This window comes from Balaenoptera borealis (genome assembly GCF_965194805.1).
Source record: "Balaenoptera borealis genome assembly, chromosome: 10".
In the NCBI taxonomy this organism is placed as follows: domain Eukaryota; kingdom Metazoa; phylum Chordata; class Mammalia; order Artiodactyla; family Balaenopteridae; genus Balaenoptera; species Balaenoptera borealis.
In genome coordinates, this window is record NC_138874.1 from 14,115,703 (window position 1) to 14,141,101 (window position 25,399).

Consider the following 25,399-nt stretch of genomic DNA (forward strand, 5'->3'; position numbering starts at 1 on the left):
CAGGGCGTGCGTCTGTCACCGAGCTGTCTGTGCAGCAGGCCTCTCTGAGATGCGGGCGCAGGGCCTGGCGGGGCCGGGGGCTCAGCAGCGGACCACACGAGTACTCCCGTGGCTTTACGCACACTATCTAATAAGCCATCAGAGGCGTGCGGACACTTAATGCATCCAACTACTACTTCTGAAATGGAGGGAAGGTTAATTAATTTTACTACCTTTTAATCTCAACCACTTGGAGTTTTTACACTTCCAAATACTAAATACTAAAATACGCATTTTTTAAATCATTTTCATTAAAATGGGCATTTCTGTTTTAGTCTGGAGGCAAAGATTCTGGTTTTCAGAAGGGAAAAATGAGGTGGTCGGTGTGGCAGTTTTCAAAAAGACAAAGCACTGACCACGTGACAGCAGACACCCCTCAAGGCCACACGCGCAAGAGCGAAAAGGAGACCCAGAAGTGGAATTGGATAGAAACTGAGACGCTGGCCTGTAGTCCCCGCATCAACCTCTCATGACAACACGGCCCCTAAAACTCTCAGCACGTTTAGCCTCACCCATCCTGAATTCGTTTCAGCCTGGATTAGGGATGAGCCACCCGCCAGCCCTCACCTCCTTGACAAACACGGAGTACCGCGCCAGAATCTGCAGAGTGAGTCTCCACAGACGATGCACCAGCGACGGCAAGAACATCTGGTCAGACCAACACCTCTGCAGGCTGCTCCACGTCCTGTGAGAAGCCAAGAGGCAATACGAACTTCCAGCTAGACAAAAAACATACAGTTAAGGAATCTCAGCTGAAGGGCTAACGGCTAAAATCTTCAACGTACAACCCAAGAGTGAAGCCAGTGGCCTTCTCAAGAACCCTATGTTGTCAGCGAAGCTTTAGGGAGGTGTTTCTAATTTTACATAACTCCCCCTCCCAGGCATTTGATAAACATTAAACATAAACGGCATTCAGAAATCATCAGTTAGCAGGCACTTTGTACCAAATCAACAAACACGAGCTGGAGTGGCAGTCACTGGCAAGGGTTTCATCTTTGGTTCTGAATTTGTCCTGTCTTCTCCTCCCCTCCTGAATATGCTATTTCAATACAGGATGTCGATTACATATGGCCATTTTTGGCAAAAACAGTTGGAAACCAACTTTGAGGCTAAAAGAGTGCAGCTTAGATGGAACTTGGCTGCACGAAAGGGAGCAGAAAGTGGAGTGGAGCTGCCCAAAGACCTTTGTGGCTATAGGAACAGCCACCTACTAGGTGAGTGGCCACCGGGGACGGCTACAACGTGACACACGAACGAGGCTGTAGGGATGCAAATGAGGCAAACGTGTCTGGAAAGCGTATCCTAACCCCAGCCACCTGCGCACGGTCCCAGGACTGGCCCAAGGGCTCTGGAGGCCTGGGGCCAGGAGCCCCAGCTGTGAGCCGTCCCTCAGAGGGAAAGCCGTCCTGGTCCTTCACGTCAGCTCGGGAGAGAAGCGGAGCATGGCCACTTGGCTGCAAAAAGGGCTGCTCCCTTAAGCACAGCAGCGGTTATATCCCCTTGACACGTTACACTGAGGAATGAAAATGAGGTCTCCTTCCTGTGTTCTTAAAGCAGCCTTTTTATCATCTCTGTACAGCAAGAAGCTCTATAAACTTTTTTTTAAAAAAGAAGTTAAAGTACGTCTTTGGGTCTAACTTACTGGAAGATAGGAAAAGGTGAAAGTGCCCCCAGGGTACTGAGGTCCCCAAGATGACTTGGTGAGCCTACTTAACTCACTTAGTGACAGCCTGTCATTTGTCACTTTGAGGAAGTTACCTGGTGCGTCTTCCAGGACATCTGTAAGTGCTGCTTCTAAGGATCCCGCTATTTCTCTAAATCTGAGAGAAAAACAAGAGCGTAAACTGTTGTTTTCTCTGCTGCAGGCGGCTGTCCCACCCATCCTCCCCTCTCCCCACGAAACAGGACCTTCCTCCACTGGCTTGCTGGTGAGGCCAGCGCTGTCAGAGATGCCGCACCAGCCCTGATGCCTGTTCCCCAGACTTTTTTTTTTTTTTTTTTTTTTACTGAGCAGGAAATAAACGTGTCTCAATTAATCCACCAGGAAGCCATTTCCGGCAAGTCCCACCGGCTATAATCAGGTAATCACTTGAAGGCCGTAAGACTGGTTTTTCCAATCCTCTTACATCAGCCCTATCAGAAGGAAGTGAATGTCCCCCAAACTAAGAAACGGGAAAGCTATACTGTGTGTCTTTGTTTGCAGCTTGAGAAAGTCACTGAAGGTAGGCAGCTCCACCAGAACAACTCTCTGCCTGGTGCTCTTCGCGTGTCCGCTGCCGGGCTCTCGCGCTGCCATGGTAACTGGCCCGGCCGGCCCCGAGGCTCAAGACCTGCTTCCTGGATGGGTTTTCTTTTTCCTCTGCTGGCCCACTTGTCCCCTCATACCGTCCTGTCACAGACTTCTATTTTAATGACTAGTGTGGACACATTTTTATGACTCTGAAATGAAAACTGTGTGTGTGTGTGTGTGTGTGTGTGTGTGTGTGTGTGTGTGTGTGTGTGTGTGTGTGTGTGTGTGTGTGTGTGTATTTCCTTAACTAGCTGCTTACGTAGCATCTTTCTTCCCAACTATGTAACTCTTCCATCTTCATACTTTCTTCACCATACACTCTCTGTCACCTGCTAGTTCCCTTGCTAGCAGTAAGTTCTGACACATGCTGCACATCAGTTTACTGAAGTCGTAATTCTGGTGTTTGGACAGCACTCACGTGCTTTTTAAAAGCGGTTCAGAGGCTGGATTTCAGGAGCAAAAGCACTGCACACGAGGAGCAGCCGCCCTGCCCGCCACAAGGTGCGAGTGGCTGCAGCGTGGGGCTCTGGGCCACCCTGGGCACTGGAGCTGGCCGGTGCCCGCAGCGTCCCTGCACCACAGGGAGGGAAGGGACTCGCCCTCTGCCCCGTGAAGCCTGCGAAAGGCCAGTCTCTCCGAGCAGCAGGGAGAGGCCCAGAGGGAGCAAGTGACAGAAGGCAAGCGGGGAACAGAAGAGAGCACCGGGGCCCAGCGAAGGAGGCGGTGGCCCCGAGCACAGTGAGGGCGGGGAGGGGCTGCCCCGCGGTGGAGAGAGCAAACCAGCACCTGCGTCAGCCTCAGACCCTCGGCCCACCTTTCCTCCAAATCCACACAAAACACGGAAAAGGCCTGACAGCTAACACAGCACCGTTTACAACAGGGAACACCGGCCCCCAAGGAAGGGAAGGGCCTGCAACGCGCGGCACATCCATGCTGACAGCAGCACGGAGAGAGGTCAGCTCGAAGCTCTGCAGCCACGAGAAGAGCGGGTATAATTCAGTGCAGGTAAAGACACGGGATAAAACTATATGGACGCCTATGACAATTCTGATAAACACACAAACGAGAAAGTGCAAGAAAAATGCAGCAGACCCGACACCAGTGCATTTCACACAGACGTGCTGACTGCGTGGGACCAGCTGTTGGACCCTTAGAGGAAAGCTGTCTATGTCACGTGACCCAGCTGTCCCCTCGGCCCCCAAGAGCCAGGAGCCCAGCACCAGCCCCTGGCACAGCCTTGCTGGGCAGTAACTTCCAGGACTGAAGTGATACGTTATACTTCTTAGAAAAGAAACGAAGTGAGACGTTACTTTGGTGGAATTTGAAAACTTGTGCTGTAGTCTTCACGTGTATATGGGATGCTATTCTACTCTTGATAGGAGATTTGTAAGAAAGGCAACCCCAAATACAAACACTCCCAAATTCTTACATTTGGGTTTGGGGAGGGTCTGGAGACGCACTTCCCAACGCACGTCTCTACTTCGCGCGTGCACACACTTGCGGAGGGTGGAGGGAAAGGAAGGTACGTTTTGCCACACGGACTCCAGGTCACAAAGGAGTTACACCACGCTCAGCGTGTGCTGAATGTAACAGACACAGAGCACACATGTGACCGTCCTGGGAGCATATCACATTCTAGCGAGATTTCAATTAAAAAAGACCTAACGCTTTGCCTGTGGCATTTAAGGGGTGACCAGCCCAGTTTCCAGGTAGCCACTGATTCGCTACCGTTTGAGACTGTTCTGCGCACACGTGCATTTAATCTCTTCCTATGAGAAACGGAGTCCTAACCCTACTTTCCGATACTCCTGTAAGAACAAATGAAGCGCAGACACAGCAGGGTACCAGGGGCAGGAGGGGTGCACGAGTGCTCACAGAGCGGTGCGTGTGGGCAGGGCTGCCTTCTTCCTGAAGGTGACGGGGGTGCAGGCACAGAGTCAGACCTGGGAGCACCCACCTGCTACTGAGGGTGCAGTATTAATACTTCTTCCTAGAAACATGTCAACCCATCACCACCCCACTGGCTTTAGGCTTACTTTAAATGACCCTGAAGTGAATCAGGTAACACTACAACTCTGACCCCAGCAGTGTTTGCAGAACATTCTGTCATCCCTCAGAATAAACAATCTAATGCCTGATAAAAATCGACAGAACGGTGTCCTATAAAGCATTACTTGAATTTATTTCTTAAACGGAAAAACAAAGGTATTGAAAGTTATGAAGTTCCACACTTCGTAACTCAAACACCATTTTAAAAAAAATTTTATACATTTTAAATAAAACTGTTTACAAAGAAAAGTTAACCAATCCCTTTGAATGCTATGGCTAAAATCTGCTGAAGGTGAAAACGTCTTTCAGGGCACCGGCTGAGTTCCGACAGAGTTTAAGGCTCAATCACCGGCTTTGAGAGAACGTATAATGAGAGGAGAACCTGCCGAGGCCGGGCTGTGCCGTCCCTGCGGGGCCCAGAGCTCCAGGAAGCAAGGTGACAGTGCTAGATTACCGAGCACGGGGCCATGGGGTCTGGGGGAAATGACTAGAAAACAGGGGTTCGGAGGCAGTAGACGGGAGTATGGGCTGTGACGGCGTTGGATATCTAAAGCAATCTAATTTTGAACCTGGACTCCAAACGACATGGGACATCTGAAACATTATTTCTCTACTGCAGTCTTATGCTATAAAATGATGCTTCACCATTTTAAATTCTTCTCACAAACCAAAAGGGCTTCTTGCCCTGGCTTGGTCTTGATCATCACGTAACGATTACTTCCCATGCAGTCCATGAGTATCTTAGACAAAAAAAAATCCTTCATTTCCTACCTACAGGATAATGCAACCTTGAAAAATTAAGCATAAAACCCAGTACTGCATGTAAAAGGGCATCTTACTAACAGTCTGACAGCTATGATTCCACTATCAAAAGATGATTACATACATTCTCCATCATGGCGAGTAGTGACAAATCAAGGTATCTGAAATTCTTAGTGTATTTCCCTCTGTAATTATTCCTTAGAACTCTGGGGAAGGACTGCATCATAATTAATGAAAACACCCAACAATTTAAACAGACAGCCTGTGCGTCGTTCAAGAGCGTGCTCTGGTTCACACCACCCCGCGGGGGAGCTTGCTGTGATCTCGTTCAGGAGGGTCTGCAAACACGGCTATTACCATCTATGTTTCCAAGGGAACACGTACTGTTAGGAATTTATCCTAAATGTCCCCAAAGAGTCTACAGAACCACTTACTGACATAGGTGATATCATTATGACATCTGGAAGAAAAGGGTCACCATTTTCCAGAATAGAGAGAAAAAATGTCACCAAGTATTATAAAGGAATCCAAAACAATAAATAGAATTCTTATCAACTGATAAGATGGAATCAGCTACAAAGACTACTTTAAGAAAGACTACTTCTCCCGACTCCCTCTGAGGATAGAAAATGTTCCAGATGAGCAAAACAACAAATGCAGGGTAGGTCTGCTATCTGAAGCAGGAGATGAGAGAGGAAAACGGAGAGAAAGAGCTGCTAGGTGACCCGCTCTTTCTGTCTCTTCACGACGAACGAGGACGTAGCACGTGGGAACGAAGCCGGGCCTGGTCTAGCTCACTCTGAGTCTTGTGTTCTCAGCTCTCTAATGACCAAAGAGTAAAACTTATCTTTTTGTCATACAAGCCGGAACTTTGGCAATCATGGTACTTCCTGTGCATTTCCACTCTAAATTCTGTTTCCCAAAGAACAGTATGATGATCATCAAGAAGGGGCTGTTAGCTGGAGCCAACATCCTTAACTGGTGTTCAAATTCTATTTTAGAAGGGTGGAGGTGGGGGGGATAAATTACTGACCTTATTTGAAAATACACAGGCAAGTTCCACTTATTATTGAAGCTGTGATAGGCGGGATGGGCTCTTAATCTTTTTACACTGGCCTGTGATCCACATTGCCGTTCAAATGTTCTTACAAAATCCATACTTATGGTATATTTCTAAAATAAGAACAAACAAGTGGCATTTTCATTTTAAGTGAACTAACCAGAACTGAGATCATATAGTGAAAACTGTAATCAAGATAAAGATCAACACACAGAATCATAGTTTCTAGATCTGATAAGGACCTTAGGGGATCTTCCTTCCAAGGTCCCCGCTTAAAGATCAAGTAATGCCCAAAGAGGTTCTGTGACGTGCTCAAGGTCTTAGGTGGCAAGCCCATCAGGAGACCCAGGCATCCGAAGTCCAGTGGTCTTTAAGCGACAGCTCTCCCCCTTCTTCTAGGGCACCCCTAACCCAGTCCATTGGAATCCCAAGAGATTGCAGATTAAGTGGTATAATTTTCATTGCCTCTCCAGAAGAGGAAGAAGTAGAAAATTTTAAAAAGGAAAGAAAGACTCAAACCATGTGAGTAATTACATCCTTTTTATAGATGCTACAGCATGAAGACTGACAGGAGGAATCGAACAGCAGCGTTAAGAGCAGAAGCTAACACTTACTTAGTATCTATCACCCTCACATAGTGCTTAAAACTGTATTACTTACTTTAACCCAGAAAACTGCCCTACCCGGTAACTACTTTTATATCATCTCCCATTTTATAAATGATGCTTCCGCTTCTGCTTAGGCTCAGAGAGAATTTACCCAGAAACAAAGCAAGGAAACAGGGGAAACAGAACCCTCGCCAGTCAGCAGTGCAAAACTGCAGCTGCACACTCCTTTGGCGAGGGCTCTATTCCCCAGTCCCCAGGCTCTGGGGAGGACGCTGCAGGGCTTCCCACGTACTTCTCATTAAGAGGGACTCTGTTCTGGGTCACCAAACCAATCACCTGAATATGACGATGCCTGTGCTTCCGTGGGAATTTTAGTGCAGTAACACGACCACAGGTGTTCCATTTCTTTCAACTGGTTTTGAGCTACGCTTACTGAATCCCCTGAGTGTGGTCTACACGTGTGGAGTTGAGACAAAGAAAGGTATTACTCATCCCTTTTGGGATAAAACTATACCCCTGCACATAATGGGTGTTAAAAAAATACAAAAATATTTTTCTCTTCACCAAAGCATGTCCCATTAAAACTGAAAGCTGAAAGCATTTCTTGCAAGAAATGTTTGTACCCACAAACATTAAGTACTGGTTTAGAATTCTAAAGTTGACATTCTATCAGAAAGCTTCATCTCTGAGCCGAAAAATCTCCTGAGCCTAACACAATCAATATGATTCTCTAAAGAGGAATGTAAAGGGTCTTAAACTGCTAATGCTTAAGACTTCATATTGTTCAACATACTGTAACATGGCCCAAGAGAACAGATCAGTGGTATTTCTGGGATAATAAAGCTCCCAATCTGTTGTCTTACCTGTTTTGAAGTCTACCAGGCCCCAGGCTCACCACACTCACCTTGTGCCTCTCTACACTTTAAAAATTAATAAGCAATTTGACCAAGCAGAATTAGAAAAAGAAGCAAATAGAACTTCTAGAAACGAAAATAAGGGTAAATTGGAAACAGGTGAAAAGGAGTTTAGACACATCTAAAGAAGGAATCAGTGAACTAGAAGAAAAGTCCCAAGAAATTCTCCAGAATGAGCACAAAGAGACAAAAAATTAAAAAGTGAATTCAGGAAACACAAAGGATAAAGTGAGGAAGTCTAATCAAAAGTTCTAGAAGAAAGTAATAGAGGAATGAGAGAGAAGCACAACTGAAGAGTTAATGAATAAAAATGATACAGAGCTGATTAAAAAAACACCAATCCTCAGATTCAGGAAGCCCAACAAATCCTAAATACAATAAATAAAAAGAAGCCCACACTAGATTATCATAATGAAACAGCATACTAAAGTCACAGAGAAGATTTGGGAAAGAAGGCATAATTATAACTACACAGAAACAACAATAACTATTTTGATAACGGAAGTCAAGAGACAATGTTCAAAGTGCAGAGAATTCTACTTCCATCAAATCTACCTTTCAAACACAAAAGGTATAAAGTTATTGTCAGACATACAACCTGAGGGTTTGTCATAAAAAAGTGAAATTTATTATCAACAGGCCCTGCTAAAAGACGAATTTCAGGAGGAAGGAAAATGATCCAAGAAAAAAGGTCTAACATCCAAGAAGGAACAGTAAGCAAAGGAAATGATAAACATGTGGAATAATTCTGAGAGGAGAATGATGACCATGTAAAACAATAAAAATAACGCCCAATTTGGGGGATAAAAAAAATTAAAATAGAAATAAGACCCTGGAAACAGTAATAGATACTATGGAATGGGGTGACTGGCATCAAAGTACTCTAAGATCCCTGTGCTGTTTGGGAGGCTGAAGAACACCAGTGAGCTTTAGATTCTGTTAAGTAACCACTAAGGTTACTTAATACATAAAGAAATAAAGGGTAGAACTGCCAAATTAGTAGAGGGGAAAAACAGAATAAATGAGGAAAACAAATCCCCAAAAGTCCAAAATACAGAGAAGGTGGAAAAGGAAAGAAAAAAGGAAGGGAGAAAGGAAAAGCAGGAAGAAAAATGGGACAAATAGGAAGAACCAAAGAAACTCCAAATATATCAGTCACTATGATCATTGTAAATTTAACAAATTACCTAATTAAAAGATAAAGATTGTCATGTTGAATAAAACAATCGAAAAACCAAAAATCAAAATCCAGAGCAGGAAGAAGAGGAGAGGCACCGAGGGGCTAAACAACACAGGCACTGAACAGGAGAGCTGGGCACGGACTCAGGCCACCTGGCCGAGAGCCTTTATTCTTCTCCAGGACACTACGTACTATCTTTAGAAATGGTACAACGGAAAATTAACATACGAGTCTACTCCTGAAATATCAACCATGAAGTCTTTTAAATGATAACATGATTTTTTTCAAAAAAACTGAAAATATCGAGGCCTCCTAATCTTTCAAATTATAGAGGACACTTACATATTGCATGTTAAAATCCAATCCAATACTACGTTTTCCTTCAAAACGATACAGTAGAGATCTACAAACTTAATTTTTCATGGAAAACAACTGCAAACAGCCTTGTTTTTAATGGTCCTTAGGATCTTGTTTAAAATCAGAATATTCAGATCTAGTCATAACTGCATCTAGATTGAATTTTACTTTACATTCTAAAAAATATTCTTAGTCCTCGAACAGAGACTATGACTTGAATAAAACAGTGCGTGTTTTAAGGTAAATGCTTGCTACGTAACTCAGACTGTGATTTTTCCTAAAACCACAGAACTAAGACTGTGCAGAAAAGATATGATTATCCTAAAGTCTCAGGTTAACATCTTCAAGAATCAAGACGATGGAGGAAAAGGTACCTGGTGAAAGGCATCGGGATTCCCAGGATTAAAAAGTGAGGGCAATTTTTCTTCTAATCCTCGTACTATTTCTGGCCAGACAGAATTCACCAAAAAATCATATCCGGGAACAGTATTGCCTTTTTCACTGTAAGATAAGAGGAAAATTTCAGTCAAATACACCAGAATCTTCTACTTCCAAAAAGCAAAATTCCACTGTGGTGTTTTTATTAAAATAAAAGTTCCTCAGCCTAAAATTTATTTCAACCTTTTTAAAAAAACGATATTTGTCAATTAGTTTGTTCTTAGACCCAAACTTCTATTTCACTCCTTGACCTCATTCTCACCTTGAACCTGACACATCCTCTGTGTCCTGACTCCTACATCTATCTATCAAGTAGTAAGCAAGCTGGGGTCAAGGATGATGGAAAACTACACCGACTTCACTTGGCACAATTTTCTCCCCTAAAATGGGCTACCATGTTTATACTCTGTCTTGAAAAGGAAACAGTTTAATACCACAGGAAAAGCAGTCTTTGCGGGACTTCCCTGGTGGCACAGTGGTTAAGAATCCGCCTGCCAATGCAGGGGACACGGGTTTGAGCCCTGGTCCAGGAAGATCCCACATGCCGTGGAGCAACTAAGCCCGTGCACCACAACTACTGAGCCTGCGTGCCGCAACTACTGAAGCCTGCGTGCCGCAACTACTGAAGCCCGCGCACCTAGAGCCTGTGCTCCGCAACAAGAGAAGCCACCACAATGAGAAGCCCGCACACTGCAACGAAGAGTAGCCCCTGCTCGCCGCAACTAGAGAAAGCCCGCGCGCAACAATGAAGACCCAATGCAGCCAAAAATAAATAAATAAATAAATTTATTTAAAAAAAAAAAAGAAGAATTATGTTACATCTACTCTGCCTGTGCTCTGTAAATGGAACAATAAAGCCTACAGGACAGCACATACATTTAAAAAAAAAAAGAAAGAAAAAAAGAAAAGCAGTCTTGTAGTCAACCTTAACACCACTCAACTCTAAAGCACTATAAATCACGCTAATTGCCCAATTACTAACAACTTTCTGATTCAGCTATCCCTAAGATTACCCTCAGTTCTAAAGTTCTATGACTATTTTACGTAAAATCTCGATCACAAATCTTAATACAAAAACCTGGTAACAGTCATGTTTTTTGTGTGTGTATGCTTTATTCTGCATTTTTAGCCAAAAGGCTGGACTCTGGGTTTCTAATTCACTAACTTAGATAAGAGACAACACTGAGATAAAAGCATGCGCTCGGGAGCCAGAGTACCTAAGTTCAAATCTTGGGTCATTTAACTTCTCTGTGTTTTGGTTTCTTCATCTTCAAAACAGGGATGATAATGATATCTACCTCACAGGGTCATTATATGGATTAATATCTGTAAAGCATTTAGGATGGTGCCTAGCATACAATAAGTGCTATGTTAATAGTGGTTAAATACACAAGTACATAAACAAAAAAGGCAGGTTCCTTAAGTTTCTCTTGAACTTAAAGACCTGTAAGTAGCTTTAAGCAACACCATCTCACTGATCGACCCACTTTGACTGCTGCGTTACTAATGTGCTCTCTATTAAGATAACCGTCTTTAAAATTGATCATCGATTCAATATACGGTCTTATTTTAGCAAAACGGGGAGTCGTGTAGCTAAGTGGTGATAACAAATTGGCATTTAACATTCTGATAAGTATTAAAAATAAACAGTAAAAAGTTTTCATAATTTTCCTGCTTAGCAAAAACTATCAAGACAAATAGCTTATTCAGCTTTACCGTTCAGAAAGAGCTATCATCAGATAATCTCATTCTATAATAGGTAGGAATTGATGAGAAATTACTGGCGGGATTGGAGGAGGGTAGAGGAGGGAAAGAAGATGCCTGTGTCCCACATACCCAATTCCAAGTATCATATCATATACTTTTAATCATAATAAGAACTAGCTCTATTAAGGTATCGGAAGAAAGAAAGAACAGAATTGAAGATTTTAAAATACAAATGCACATAATCTGAACAACACTGAAGGACAAGATCAGCTCATTCCCAAAGTAAATGTCTAATTAAAGCCCCAAAGAGAAAATTTAAATCTGTGAGATCAACAATTAGAAAAGCTAATCCACATTTTTCGGAAGATAAATCTTGAACGTCGCTGGTGTCCCCAGTTATAAAGGGCACCCGAAGGCAGAAGCTGAGCAAGGGAAGGTCAGGGGTGGCAGGATGATGGGGCCTCAAGCAAATGCAGATGGCCCACCATGGTACAGTTTAGATTCCTCAAATTTCTGAGGTTTCTACATGAATTCTGCCACACTGAACACCACAGAAAAGAGCATGTGAGGCTTTGTAACTTGACATTTCAGGACCAAGACTAGGCTCGTCAAATCCAATGACTGGTTGTTTCATAGCTGTGGCTTCTTTAATTTTACCCCACGGCTTCTATTAAATTCTTACCCCAAATCCAAATCCAACTAAATCTTCATGATTACTAAACAAAAGTGGCAAAACAAGGCTTCATCTGAAATCGTGTAGTGGAAATAGGGTACTTCACAAGTCAAGCAGCGTATTTGTTCCCCAGATTTTTTTTCTTTTCAAAGAACAAAAATTCAAGACCAAATATAATGTTTACTCCATGAAGACAGGGACCTCATTTGCCTTTCTAATGCTGTAAATAGGTTAAGTCTTTCATCCTGCAAACATTGGGTAGTTACTGTCTTCAAGACACCGTGCCAGGAGGGAGGTGTGGGCCGTGCAGGAGGGGAGCATGCTGTTGAGATGGAAAAAGTGAGAGCAACATGCACTGGCCTGCAGGGAACAGGGTTAAAGGTAGACATGACATCAGGATAAAAGATGTTCTCTTGAAGGAAGTGGCGTCTGAGCTGGGGCTTCACGTGCAGTGACCAGGTCTACAAAAAGAGGGAACAGGAAAGGCGGAGGGGACTCTGGGGGAAAACACAGAGCCGCCCAGCGTGTGCTGGGGTGGGCAAGTGTGGCTGTGTGCTGGAGAACGGCGGGGCGAGGGTCCCACAGAGCAGAGTGCCCCACCCGAGGACCACCGGGGCCAGAGCACAAAGGGCCTTGTGTGCTGATCAAGAAGCCTGCATTTTCCGCAATGAGCAATGAGAAGCCACTGAAGACTTAGGAAGAAGGCAGGCCATGAATCTCAGAACTGTGGGTAAGTGTGCTAGCAGAGGGGCAGACTGAGACGCGAGAGCAGGTGGGGAAACCCCGTTACTGTGGACAGAAAAGTGACAAAGGCCTGGACCAGGACAGTGGCAATGGTGGAAGGCAGTGGGGTAGTTACAAAACAGAACTGAAAACCAGGGAAATCAGACAAAAGGAGGGAAAACTGAAGATGACTTTAACCACAATTAACATCTTATAAAACTTGTGGAATTAAACTGAATTGATATTTATTAACAGATTATGACATCAGAATAATGGAAGGAAACCAACTTTTCTTTCCAACCTAGTGGAGGGAAATGACAGTGTAGGCAAGGGCAAAGCATGGGCTGTGGATTGAGAGAGAGACACACCCTTCACCTCAGTCCCACCCACTCCAGTTCCCTTCTCTGCCAGACGAGGCTAACGGCCCCTGCCCAGCTCAGAGCACCGTGCTAGCCATCAAACAGGAAAGGGCATCCGACCCCGGTCCGCACGAGACGGCAATAATCAGCAGGGCACGAGCGGTCCCCAGGCGCGGCCCCCGGCCGAGGGAGCTCTGAGCGCAGCCGCTTCAACTACCTTGAGGTGGCTCCTCCGGTGACCTCGCGAAGGAGGCGGCAGTGGCGGGGAACAAACTCCAGCAGCTTACTGTACATCAGCTGAAGATCGCTCGGACGAGCGTCGGCAATCTGCTCTACAATCACCTAGTAAAAGGAGCACCATTTTTAAAAAAGACAGGTATGAATTACGTATCACAGGGAAAAGAACAAAGAAAACCTTCAAAGCGTGCTTCCTCTCTCCCCCCTCCTCCCCAGCTGACAGGTTTTCTAACGGTAATAGCCGCACTCAGAGCTAGGTCCAGGATTCGGGGGCATAGCTCTGACCTGGGGGAGACACAGGCTGGGTGACAGAGACTGGTCTGAAGCTGAAAAGCCAGACACATTCGCCTGTTTCCCTCCTGAGCTTGAAAATGAAATAAAACGATGATTTCCCATGACAACAGCTCCTTGCTGTCTTGACCTTGGCCTTTTCTTCTAAATACCATCATTCAGATTAGGGGAAGGTTTGAGACAGAGAACGATGGAAGGAAGTATATTTTATTTTACTTTATTATTATTTTATCTTTTGTGTTAAGGCTGAGAATCAAGAGGCGAATGACAAGATAAGCATACGAATTTAAATAAAATTAAAATGTGGCCATGGTTTATTTAATATGCCACTGAAACATCCAATGTTTCTTTAATTTAGCACATTAGGTTCAGTTCAATGAAAAACAAAGGCATAAATTAGTAACCATTTTCACTTAGTGATAAAGAAACAGTGTAGGTAATTTGTCTTTTTCACTCCTATATAGACAGCTTTGAAATACAACAGGATACAAACAGAGGGAGTTGACAGATCATTTATTTTTAGTAATCCTAATGAAAGCTGACCGGAATATTGAAATTAATCCTTAAGTTTCATTTTTATCAATAAGATTCAATTTTCCCCATTTATAAATGGGAGATTTTCACCCCAAAGCCATGGTGAGTAGGGCTTTGTACTTACTGGACAGAAAGGGCGTCCACACTGGTGTGGCACTAAAGAAAGTCTGCAAACACTGAGGACGGGCCTGTGACTTCCATCAGTTTGAACCAGACGAAGCTGCCATTTTTGTGTGTCGGAAAATGTTGAGTATTGGCAACTTCATATGGTACAATCTGTAATATATTCTGGCTGCTCAAAGGCAGAACATGCTTACTTCCCAAATTTTAACTGTATCCTCGTAGGTGAAGGACACTGGATAGCCAAGTTCTGCATTTAAGGTATTACGCTGCTAATTTGCCTATGAAAGCCCTTCATCTGTGAATATTCCCTCCCTCCCACCTTCCTGGCCCACACACTCCTCAGCATGTCTGTGAAGACAGCCCTCCACGCAGACCTTCCATGCTCAGGGCTCTCGGCACACTGTCCCACCACCAGGCACTTGAGCTGCGGTGCTGGCATCTGCTCTACTTGTTCCATTCTACCCACTAGACCAGTAGTTAGAGATTCGTTTTAAAAACTTTATTGACAAATAATTTACATAGCATAAAACTGACCTAAATGTTCTGATACACACCTTCTCCCTAGGCAGGACCCGCCCCCCCCCCCCCACACTAAATTAAGATGATCCCTGGGTTACGGCATCACTAGAAAATACGAGAGAGGGTGCCTGACTCCTGCAGGCTGGTTGTAACCACCAGGGACCAAGCTTTTGTTACAGCTGATGCTGCAGTGACTATGAGAGTCTTTACAGAAGGACCTGTGACCCACGCTCGCGCCCAGTGAAGCATGCAGCACACAGCCGACGCCCTGGAGCGCCTGCTGCACGAAGGCCTGGGGGGCACAAACCTCGTCCACGTACGGTTTCACGAGGACCTGACCAACTAACGCCTCCGCGTCCCGTGCCTTGTCAATCGTGGCGTAAGTCCGTAAGCAGTGCCGGATTACATCGACACCGGAAGTCCGAAGACCTTCCAACAGGAGGCCTTCCAGTGACTGCTGTAACATGGCTGTAATGCCAGCTATACGCTGCGAGAAAAACAGGTAAGAAAGCAGCTGGAACAACTTCTAAAGACTCAAATATATACATAACAAATCTCTGGCGGCACTAGAAGAGAGTATATGTAAAATTAAAATATTAACATTTTCTGGAGCGTAACAATGAACCTCTCCTCCACCCCACATCTCTTTATAAGTAAACCTTTGCTATATCAAAGGAGGATTTAGATAGAATTGCAGAATGAGAAAAAAAGTTATTTTCCTCTTAAGCTACAGAGTAAATCTGACAAACATCATGAATCTAAAGCCCAGTTGAGAGTTTTGGATAAATTAACTCTGACTACATGAAATTTAGAATTAATTTTACCCTTATAATTCAGAGAATATGCCTGTGTCTTTACACAAAATCTACAATGTGTGACACTTAGGGGGCAGGGGTCCAAAAAACAAAAACTGAAGGAAAAAATTCAAAGCTAATTTCAAAATCCTGCAGATCAACAATTATCAGAGGCATTACAGGCATACCTTGGAGATACTGCGAGTGTGGTTCCAGACCACCACAATAAATCGAGCAGTATCACGATAAAGCGGGTCACTGGGATTTCTTGGTCTCTCACTGCACGTAAAAGAAATGTTTACCCTATACTGCAGTATATTAAGTCTGCAATAGCATTATGTCTAAAAAAACAAGGTATATACCTTAATTACCTCAATTAAAAAATACTTTATTGCTAAAAGATGCTAATCATTATCTGAGCCTTCAGTGAGGTATAATCATTTTGCTGGTGGAGGGTTTGAAATACTGTGAAAATTACCAGAATGTGATACAGAGACATGAAGTGAGCAAATGCTGTTGGAATGGCAATGGGAGGCTGATGGACTTGCTTGATGCAGAGTTGCCATAAACCGTCAATTTGTAAAAAAAAAAAAAAAAAAAAATACCATATCTGTGAAGTGCAATAAAGTGAAGGGCAATAAAATGAGGTATGCCTGTATCAGATAAAACCAAAATTATTTAGCAAATTCCTAAATACCAAAGTGTGAAAATCTAAAACAACACTTACTGGTCTTATTTTGTCCAAAAGAGGCATGCCTTTGCTTTGAACAGCATGAAACTGTAACTGGTTAAACTCTGTGGCAATTCTCTCCAAAATCTGTCCAGTCAAAAGTGGGCTAGTAGAGACAATGAGAGAAATTTAACTCCTAAAGGTTTTAAATTTCTGAGAGAACACGTCACATGATTAGCAATGGTGACGCTTTAGCACCCACTGTGTTTTTCCCCAGCCCCCGTTACAGGCAGAAGCTAAAGCATCCTTCACACCATCAGCTTTCACAAGTCACACGCACAGCACGTTCTAGGACAGTGGGCAACTACATCAGTGTAAGCCACTGACCCTGCCTGGCCTCAGCCACAGGGTCCAGGCAAGAAGCAGGAGCTGGACCAGGCCAGTGTGGGTGCGACGGGTGTTTCCACCTCCTCCCCCAGGCTCTCCCGTCCGTGGCCTTCTTCATCTTTAACCTCCCTTCCTTCTCTTGCCCTATCCTATTATTTACACCTGAATGCTCTTCTACTACTCTGTGTCATTGTCTCTTCCTCTAAAATACCTCCAGTACTTCTAAAATACCAAATACTGCTGTCTCCTTAATAAAATAAAAGCGGCCCTCCAGCGGCAATACGTCAAATAAGTCAAAAGAGCTTTACATTATCGTTTACTAAAGAGCTGAAAGAGCAGTCAATCTGTATTCTCTGGGTCCCAGTGAAGGACATTCATTGTGTATCTGCCCCAAAGTGTAATAAATGCACTTTTTTCCTCTAAAGTACACTGCAACAATACCACTCAAAAGGAAGCTAAATAGCAAAAGAAGAAAAATGTAAAGGCAGTGAAGTATCTGCTGGGCTTCTCTGAGGCATCCTATATCTAACGGTGACCTATCAGTGAGTGAGGGGAAAAAATCCACATCACAAGGAAATGAAATGCTATCCATTTCAGGTCTATCCAGTCCTGTATCTGTAGCATTCAAACTAGTTCAGAGGGAGAGCAATTCCCCTGCAAGACCAACCCAAAAGGTTAATCCCTCTTTCCTGAGTAACCTAGTGTGGATCTATTAATTATAAATTATCTAAACGTTTCTTGGACTAAGAAGCATGATATAGTTACCATTCACTTACATTGCCCTGGTTTTCCCTTCTCTACAGCTCAAAGTTGCTGATCTGAATTTTTAAAAAGTACTCAAAGGTGATTCTGAGCAAGATACAGCGTAATATCTATTACATTAAAGATGGAACATGGAGGGACTTCCCTGGCGGTCCAGCAGTTAAGACTCTGTGCTTCCACTGCAGGGGGCCTCAGTTCGATCCCTGGTTGGGGAACTGAGATACCACATGCTGTGCGGTGTGGCCAAAAAGGAGAAAAAAAAAAAAAAAAAGATGGAACATCGCAAAGGAATAGTATCATAGAAAAAGACATCAGTGAGGAAGGGAGTAGGAGTGGACCACAGTGGAAAGAAAACAGGGAGGCAGGTGTGGTGGATGTCGAGTGAGGACAAGTCGGCAGGAGCTGCCAATGCTGCTGAGGGCAAGAGAGACTCGGAGCAGCTCAAGACAAACAGCTCCACTGGACGGGGCAGAAGGGACGACAGCGGAGACGCTGACCAGCGCGGGTAAGGGCGGGAGCACAAGGGCAGTGGGCTGAAGAGACAAAGACGGCAGGTGCTGACCACTTGTCTGTACATCTTGATTATGAAAGGAAGGAGAGACCCAGGACGGGAGAATCACTTCCTCTTTGGATGCTGCATTCCTCAATCTACACAACAAGAGATACGGAGCATGCTGTCTTTAAGGTGCTCCCAAATCTAACATTTTGATTCCTACAATGAAGAAATCCAGCATGCCTTTATCGTATGGTAAGACTTTGGTATAGGTATATTCAATTTGGCTTTGGCTGGTTTTGCAGCAGATTATCCAATATTACTCAGGGAAAAATGTTATGGCTGTCCACATGACTTTAGGAGAAGCTCTTGTTAGACCCAAATTAGATGTGTGAGGGCCTACTACATGCCAGGTGCGGCTGACTGTCAGCCAACCCTGCCAGTGGAGTTACTATTAGCCTCACACTGCCCATGACACAGGGAGTTGAGGTTCCATGACTCAGGCTGCCCAATGGTAGATGCAGCACAAACCTGTGCTCCTCCCATGGCACCATGGTGCTGGTATGATCTACTCATTTTCTGAGCCACTCATCTACCTGGCTGATTTAAAATTCACACTAGGAAGGTAACAAGACGGTCACAGTGTAACAAAGGAAATGGTCATTTTTTTCTAATTTCACAAGCTTTCTTTTCCCTGTTTATAAATTTTAACTAAATGTGTCCTATACTGTTTCTTAATGATATAATGCTAGTGCAAGATACATGAATGGCAATACTCTGGGCATGTCTACATAAATTTAAGAAAGATGAAAGCTATTCCATATTTGACCTGGAAGATCAAAGGATTTTGCCAGTGCTTACATAAGGCAATTCCAAAGATAAAAAATCTTCCACTGAAAGTACACTCCTCTGACTCCCTGTAAGGTGATGTGTTGGAACAGCGGTCCATCACCACAAAGGTTTTAGAAGGATGTATTATAAACTTTACCATCTCATGCCCTCCACTTTTCATAAGCTACGTTCAAAAACACTGAGCCACAGACTTGGCTTTTCTTCTTTTTCAGAAATGAGTTTTAACTAAAAAAAAAAAAAAAAAAAAAAAAAGTAGCCTGGGTGTGAAGTATTAATTTATGTGATATTTAGTAAAAAATACTTACCTGCTTGCTTCTAGTGCAGATGTTTCTTTAGAATGTTGAGAATTTAAGATTTTTTCAATTTTCTCCACTGATCGAATAACCTGTATAAGCCTCAACACACATATCTATAAAAATAAAAATGAAGCCAAAAAAAAGTTATCATGATGTTTAATCTTAATTATCTTATTTCCCCATTCTAAATGCAGGGAAATACAAAGCCAAAAGTCAACTTGCAGTATGTAGAGCACTCTACATTTTGAATACTTCCACATAACACTGAATTCCCAAGAATGCAAATCTTAATTTTAGCTGCCTAGAAGAAGCATATTTCAATATTCTATTACAAGTTTATAGTTAAAAAAAGAAAAAAACTAGACTTTTTTTGTCTTCTCATTTCCTGCACTTTTATTCCTTCTTTCTTTTCCCCATCTTAAACGAACCCCTGTATGGGCACTACATTTATTTTCTTATGACCCTTTTTTCATGTTTTAATTTTAGTTTCTGATCATCTTTATCCTCTCTATTTACATGTATACGACACAATTATATGCCTAAGCGTCAATTCATTAAAGACATTATTACACAATAAATATTATCAAAGAGGTTGAGGAACATTACAAAAACTCTCATCCTTAAAAGAACAAAAAGAAAGTCATTCATTAAACAAACAGTTACTAGAACCTACTGTACAGCACAGGGAACTCTACTCAATGCTCTGTGGTGACCTAAATGGGAAGGAAATCGAAAAAAGAGTGGATATATGTATAACTGATTCACTCTGCTGTACAGCAGAAACTAACACTACACTGTAAAGTAACTATACTCCAATAAAAATTAATTTTTAAAAAAAAGACAAAAAAAAAAAAAACCAAATAGTTAGTGAGCACCTATTGTGCACCAGACATTCTTTTAGACAGTGAGGACACGAGTGAATAAAACAGGCAAAAATTCCCTGCTCTCACAAAGCTTACAATCTTTTCTAGAAAGGCACTGCATTCTTGAAATCTTTGGATGAAAGCTGATATTCAAAGGAGAATTAAACAGAAGGTTTCTAAAATAGGCTTCTCTCCCTTGAGATTTTGAAAAATACGCTAATAAATTTAGAAAACACTGACAGAGCACCAGGCTAGAATCAGAAGTCTCATATTCTAATCCTAACTCTGCCATTACATCTTTAAAGTCAGATAATAAAATTAAAACACAGGACCAGTAAAATGTAAAAGTAGAGACATGAGAGAAGGGCCTCTAGCTGGCATGCAGCATAAAAAATCTACAGTTTTCTGTAAAAATTTTAATGCCATCATGAATAAATTAATACACAAGAAGAATATGCAATTTTCTTTGTCTTTTTCTTCTATTAGTTACTTTAGCATACCCCTCTTATTAACAGGACCTTAATCAGCCCAGGAGTGAGAAGACCTGGGCTCCAGCTCTGGCTCGACCCCTCGCGAACCTTGCTGAATACTGATGCCTAAAAATAAGGAGAGACCCCACATTTCCTCTCTGCAAAGGTACCAAGAGAAATAAATCAGACGACATGCGCGGAAGTGCCGTTAACTCCAAGGTGCTACCATGAACCCATGTGCAACCTACCTTTTTTTTCCTAATGTCCTCTTGTTTAGACATTCGTTCATCTACTGCCCGAATTCCTTCACTGACAGATGACCTAAGACTCTTTAAAAGAATAAAGAAAACGTACAGCAGAAACTGTTTTGTGACATTACGAAACTTACACATTTAATTAAATTCCACAGAACTTAATTATCTTCAGGCCGGTATTATGCAGATATTGACAAAAATACATAATATCAGACACAACTGCTGTCGAGGGTACTCATGATTTGGGGGCAAAATGACATATAAAGCCAAGGTTACAGAGGATTAACAGCCAAAAGCATAATAATACACGTATAATCAATGTCATTCAAGAAATCATCTGAATCAAAGGATAGGAGAGTTTGGCACAGGGGATGGGACTTGAGTCTGACCCTGAGAACCTGTGAAAGCTGACGATGGTGGAGAGGAGGTTATCAGAAGACAAAGGTGGGAAGATACAACTGGCTCACACTCAGGGTGGGTGAGGCATGCACCCGGGCGCACTGCAGGCTTCATTTTGCAGAGAAGTAGAAATAAACAGGGAGGGGCTGATTTAGGAGGACTTTAGATTCTACACATTTTAGGGAACTAGAGAATCCCGAAGCACGGATATTTCCTGATGAAATGCTGTTTGGGGGATGGTAGGAATCAAGAAGTAAGGAACAGAATGGCCAGGAAAAGGCAGAGGTCATAGGTGGAGAAACATGTCCAGAAGCTAATAAATTAAGCCAAGTATGAAGAACTGAGGCCAAAATGAAGGTAATGGAAACGATCAGAATAAACTAGATAAATCACAAAAATTTTATAGAAAGGTGAATTCATTCATTCAATAAACATTATGAAATGTCTATTAAATGTCAGCTACTGTGGTAGCCAGTGAGGCTACAATGATGAATTAGACACAAACAGTCTTATCCCTCAGTGACCTTAGAATCTCAGAGTAGCGTCGTGAGTTGAGATCAAAAAGGCAGGTGAGGTCTGTGGCTGGCGAGGAGAAAGGTGGCTACAAAGACAGCTGCAGAATAAGGGAGGGGACGTGGTACTGGCAGGTGGCAGGGCGGGACTCGAGCCCGGAGGCGTGAGAGCAGCCCAGGAAGGTCAGCAGAGCGGAGAGAGCGCAGAGAGAAGAGTGGGAGGTTAGCACAGGCTGAGGCTCGGGAGACGTCAGCCACACGGCTGCGAGGTGAGGGGAGCACCGAGGGGGAGGCAGGAGGGCCACGCAGAAGCTGCTGTGCACCCCAGCGGCGGACCCCAAAACCCCTTTCCTTCCGTTCCAAGGAAAAGCACTGTAATGAGCTTTTCTAAAATTCAAAGACATACACTTTCAAACATATCTGCTAGTTCAAGGTACAGCTCAAGACTTATCTCTTTTATGAAGTCTTTCCCGCCGACCCCTCCTCGGGACTTCTCAGCCCTGACACTCCCATTATCCTGCATTTCCTTCAGTTCTATCCAGGCAGAGCCTCTTTACCTACGTTACCTACTGAGAGCCTCGCCCGTGCCAGGCGCTGTCTCGGGGGCAAGGTGCATGAGGCCACTTGGTCCGGCGTGGTCCAGTGGTGACACACACAGGAAGTGACGGTGCAGTGCATCACAACTAAGGGACAATGGAGGTCGGGGTGCCTAGCGCAGACGAGTGGGTGAGGGGAGGACAGGCCACACGGTCTCCTGTCAGAGGTGATGCCAAAACTCCCCCTCCACCGTTCATCCAGATGGGGTCCCTGTCCTCAGGGCTTACAGGCAGAGTCCCATTCCCACGGGAGAGAGTTTCTCCCAGAAACTAGGCGTTACATGATATTTATATTATCCTTCAGTTACATACAGGGGTTAAACAGCTTTTGTAGACTGGTCCAGGAACCTAACCACATGTAAAACACTGTCTGAGAAAACACTTGTAAAATTACAAACTTTAAAATATAAGTCAGCCAGTTCTAAGTTGGAGACCACTTACAGATGGGTGAGGTGGTATTAATAAGTTAAATTTTGAAATACCCTTCTTTTTCTCCGACATTTAAAGTTGTCTACTCTTTGACGATCTGTCGTCTTCAAACCAAACACATTTTTTAGGCTGTAATATCACATGCAAAAAGTAGAGAATCATTTTCACCAGTTTCGAAGGTGAGTACTATAATCATGGACCATTAAACAACCACCACAACAACCTAACACATTAAAGGAGTTCTTCTTGGAGAAGGCAAAGAAGCATAACGTGCTTTATATATATAGACTGTTTACCAGCACCTGAGGACTTACCAGCACCTCTTCCCGTAACTGCCCCAAAGGCACAGAAAGCTGGCTGAGGGCTCTGTCCATGCCAACCTAAAGGCAAAATCATGTTGGCACAAGCACGTCAGAGTCAGGAGTGACAGTGAAGCTTGTTTAACGAGCAAAGCAGTACTAGACTTAGGTTATTCTTTCCGTACAATCACATATTGCTAGTAACTAGATACATAACAGAAATGTTATCTTACCACAAATATTGCTCACAGAATGTGAAAAAATCTGTTGATATACATGAAACCAGGCAAATAGCGAAAGTCATAATAAATCAAAGATTCCTCGTGTACAATTTGCCCTTGGATGAAATTTTAAATGAATTAAAAAAACTTTAACAGGAAAAATAGCTATCTCTGTACTTATGATGTTCAGCCAGCTGATGTGAAAGTCTGATGGGCTTTATCTCTCCTAAGCATTATTATAGCCCATGAGAAAAATCCAAATTAAATAGAATGGAAATAAAAGTTTCAGGGTTTCTAATCCTACTGGAACGTTTATCTTAGTGGTGTACTTCCCAAAAGCAAACATGGCTCGTTATTCTTAACGCTTCCTGAAATTCCCATGGAGATGGCGACTTTCTATACTTCTTTGGACAAACAGATTTTACAACAAAATAAAGTATGAACAAGAAGACTTTTCCAAGTATTAAAACTCAAGCATTTCTAAACAACTTTTCCAAGTAACTGATATGCTTCTCACAAACCATTCCTATGTTTTTATAAAACCAGGCCACCTAAAGATCAATATTGGCCAACGTTTCCTCAACCCATGTCTGGCTAGCACAGCACCTGAAAGTAAATTAAGCATTTCCTTAAGAATAGTTGGTATCTGCTCTCGCAAATTAGTCTAAACCAGTGAGATTTCATGGTAATCACTTAGCAACTGCTAAAAACAACCCCTCTTGAGATTGTTATCCTTTACTTTTCACTACTTCTTAATAAGTCATTCAAAAAATAATCAAACTAAACTCAAAACAAAAAATGTGTATCAAGAAAGTTTAGTTCTTTTATTAATAAGATTAGTAATCTCTCCAAGTTTCTGGGGGAAAAATCAACTAAAAGGTTTCTAAAAACACTCAGCACTTTTAAGAATAAACATGAGTGAGAAAGAAAGTGTGTAGTACGTGTGTAAATACACTGACTGGTAGGAACTCTGTGTTTAAAGTTTACCAGGTTCGTTGACAGGTTGACGAAGTCTGCGTAGTCCTTGTTGATGAGCTCGACCATGGCCGTTTTAAGCAGCTTATAGTAGAGCTCCAGGTCATCTCTCAGTGCTTCCAGCTGGACCCGCTTCCGACAGTCGGACACAAAGTGATCGACATCGAAGTCTTCCTGAAAATAAAACCAGAAAAAAGAATTACTGCAACGATATCACATTTTACACATAGAAATAAAAGGAGAGCAAGAATAAGAGAGAAACGCCATTCTACTCATTTGAAAGGCTACACTGCCGCTGGGGAAAAGTCCTTTTAAGTACACATGACATAAAGCTGCTTGTGCGCTATCAAGGTGCCAAGAGGGAGGCCCCTGACCAAGAGCATTCTCTCCTGTTGCCTAAATTCTACAAGGGACTTAATTTTTTTTTAACTACACACGTTAAACAGGCTCCTCACAAAACAGAAATCGCTCCTTTTCCCTTAGTTTTAAAAGTAACAAATGTTCACTGTGAAACTTTCAACCAACAAAGAAATACAGCCATCCCGCAGCATCCATGGGGGCCTGGTTCCCGGACCCCCTACACCAAAATCTGGGGATGCCCAAGTCCCTCGTATAAAATGGCGTAGTATTTGCGTATACTTTAAATCATCTCTAGATTACATAATACCTAATAAAACGTAAATGTTATGTAGATAATTGTAAATACAATGTTAATACTATGTAAATAGTTGCCAATGCAGCAAATTCAAGTTTTGCGTTTTGAAACTTTCTGGAATTTTTTTTCCGAATATTTCTGATCCATGGTTGGTCGAATCCACAGATGTGGAACCTGAGGATAAGGAGGGTAGACTATAATGACACAAAAGACAGAGAGTAAAAAAAAAAAATCACTCAGTCTTGATGCTCTACAGATAGGCACTATTAACGTTTTTCTCACTATTTAACATCGTGATTCACATCCTTCCAGAATTTTTTTGACTTTCTCTTTAAAATATAAATTATTTTTTAAATTGAGATACAATCGACATATAACATTATATGGCTTTCAGGTGCACAACATGATTCCACATTTGTATCTATTATAAAATGATCACCGCAGTAAGTCTAGTTAAAATCCATCACACACGGTTACACATTCCCTTTTCTTGCTATGAGAACTTTTAAGATTACAAAGTGAAAAAAGCTAATCTGGAAAGGGTATATCCTATATGATTCCAACTATATGGCATCCTGGAAAAGGCAAAGCTATGGACGCAGTAAAAAG

The 25,399-nt window shown here is 42.8% G+C and overlaps 1 protein-coding gene across 7 annotated transcripts in view; it reads right to left on the reverse strand.

The window, feature by feature from the left end:
* The window catches only part of COG2 (component of oligomeric golgi complex 2), a 41,832-nt gene that overhangs the window by 8,935 nt on the left and 7,498 nt on the right, over nt 1–25,399 (reverse strand). The window contains exons 2-13 of one of the 7 annotated variants that reach the window (XM_082339689.1): nt 24,148–24,309; nt 22,955–23,020; nt 20,699–20,779; nt 19,127–19,230; nt 16,385–16,493; nt 15,465–15,527; nt 15,171–15,350; nt 13,377–13,501; nt 9,634–9,760; nt 6,174–6,313; nt 1,798–1,859; nt 607–758 (exon numbers count right to left, since the gene is read on the reverse strand). In XM_082339689.1, the coding sequence (XP_082195815.1) occupies nt 607–758; nt 1,798–1,859; nt 6,174–6,313; nt 9,634–9,760; nt 13,377–13,501; nt 15,171–15,350; nt 15,465–15,527; nt 16,385–16,493; nt 19,127–19,230; nt 20,699–20,779; nt 22,955–23,020; nt 24,148–24,309 (1,371 nt within the window). The remainder of the gene's footprint in view (nt 1–606; nt 759–1,797; nt 1,860–6,173; nt 6,314–9,633; nt 9,761–13,376; nt 13,502–15,170; nt 15,351–15,464; nt 15,528–16,384; nt 16,494–19,126; nt 19,231–20,698; nt 20,780–22,954; nt 23,021–24,147; nt 24,310–25,399) is intronic. The other 6 variants (XM_082339690.1, XM_082339691.1, XM_082339692.1 and 3 more) reach the window with 6 other exon arrangements.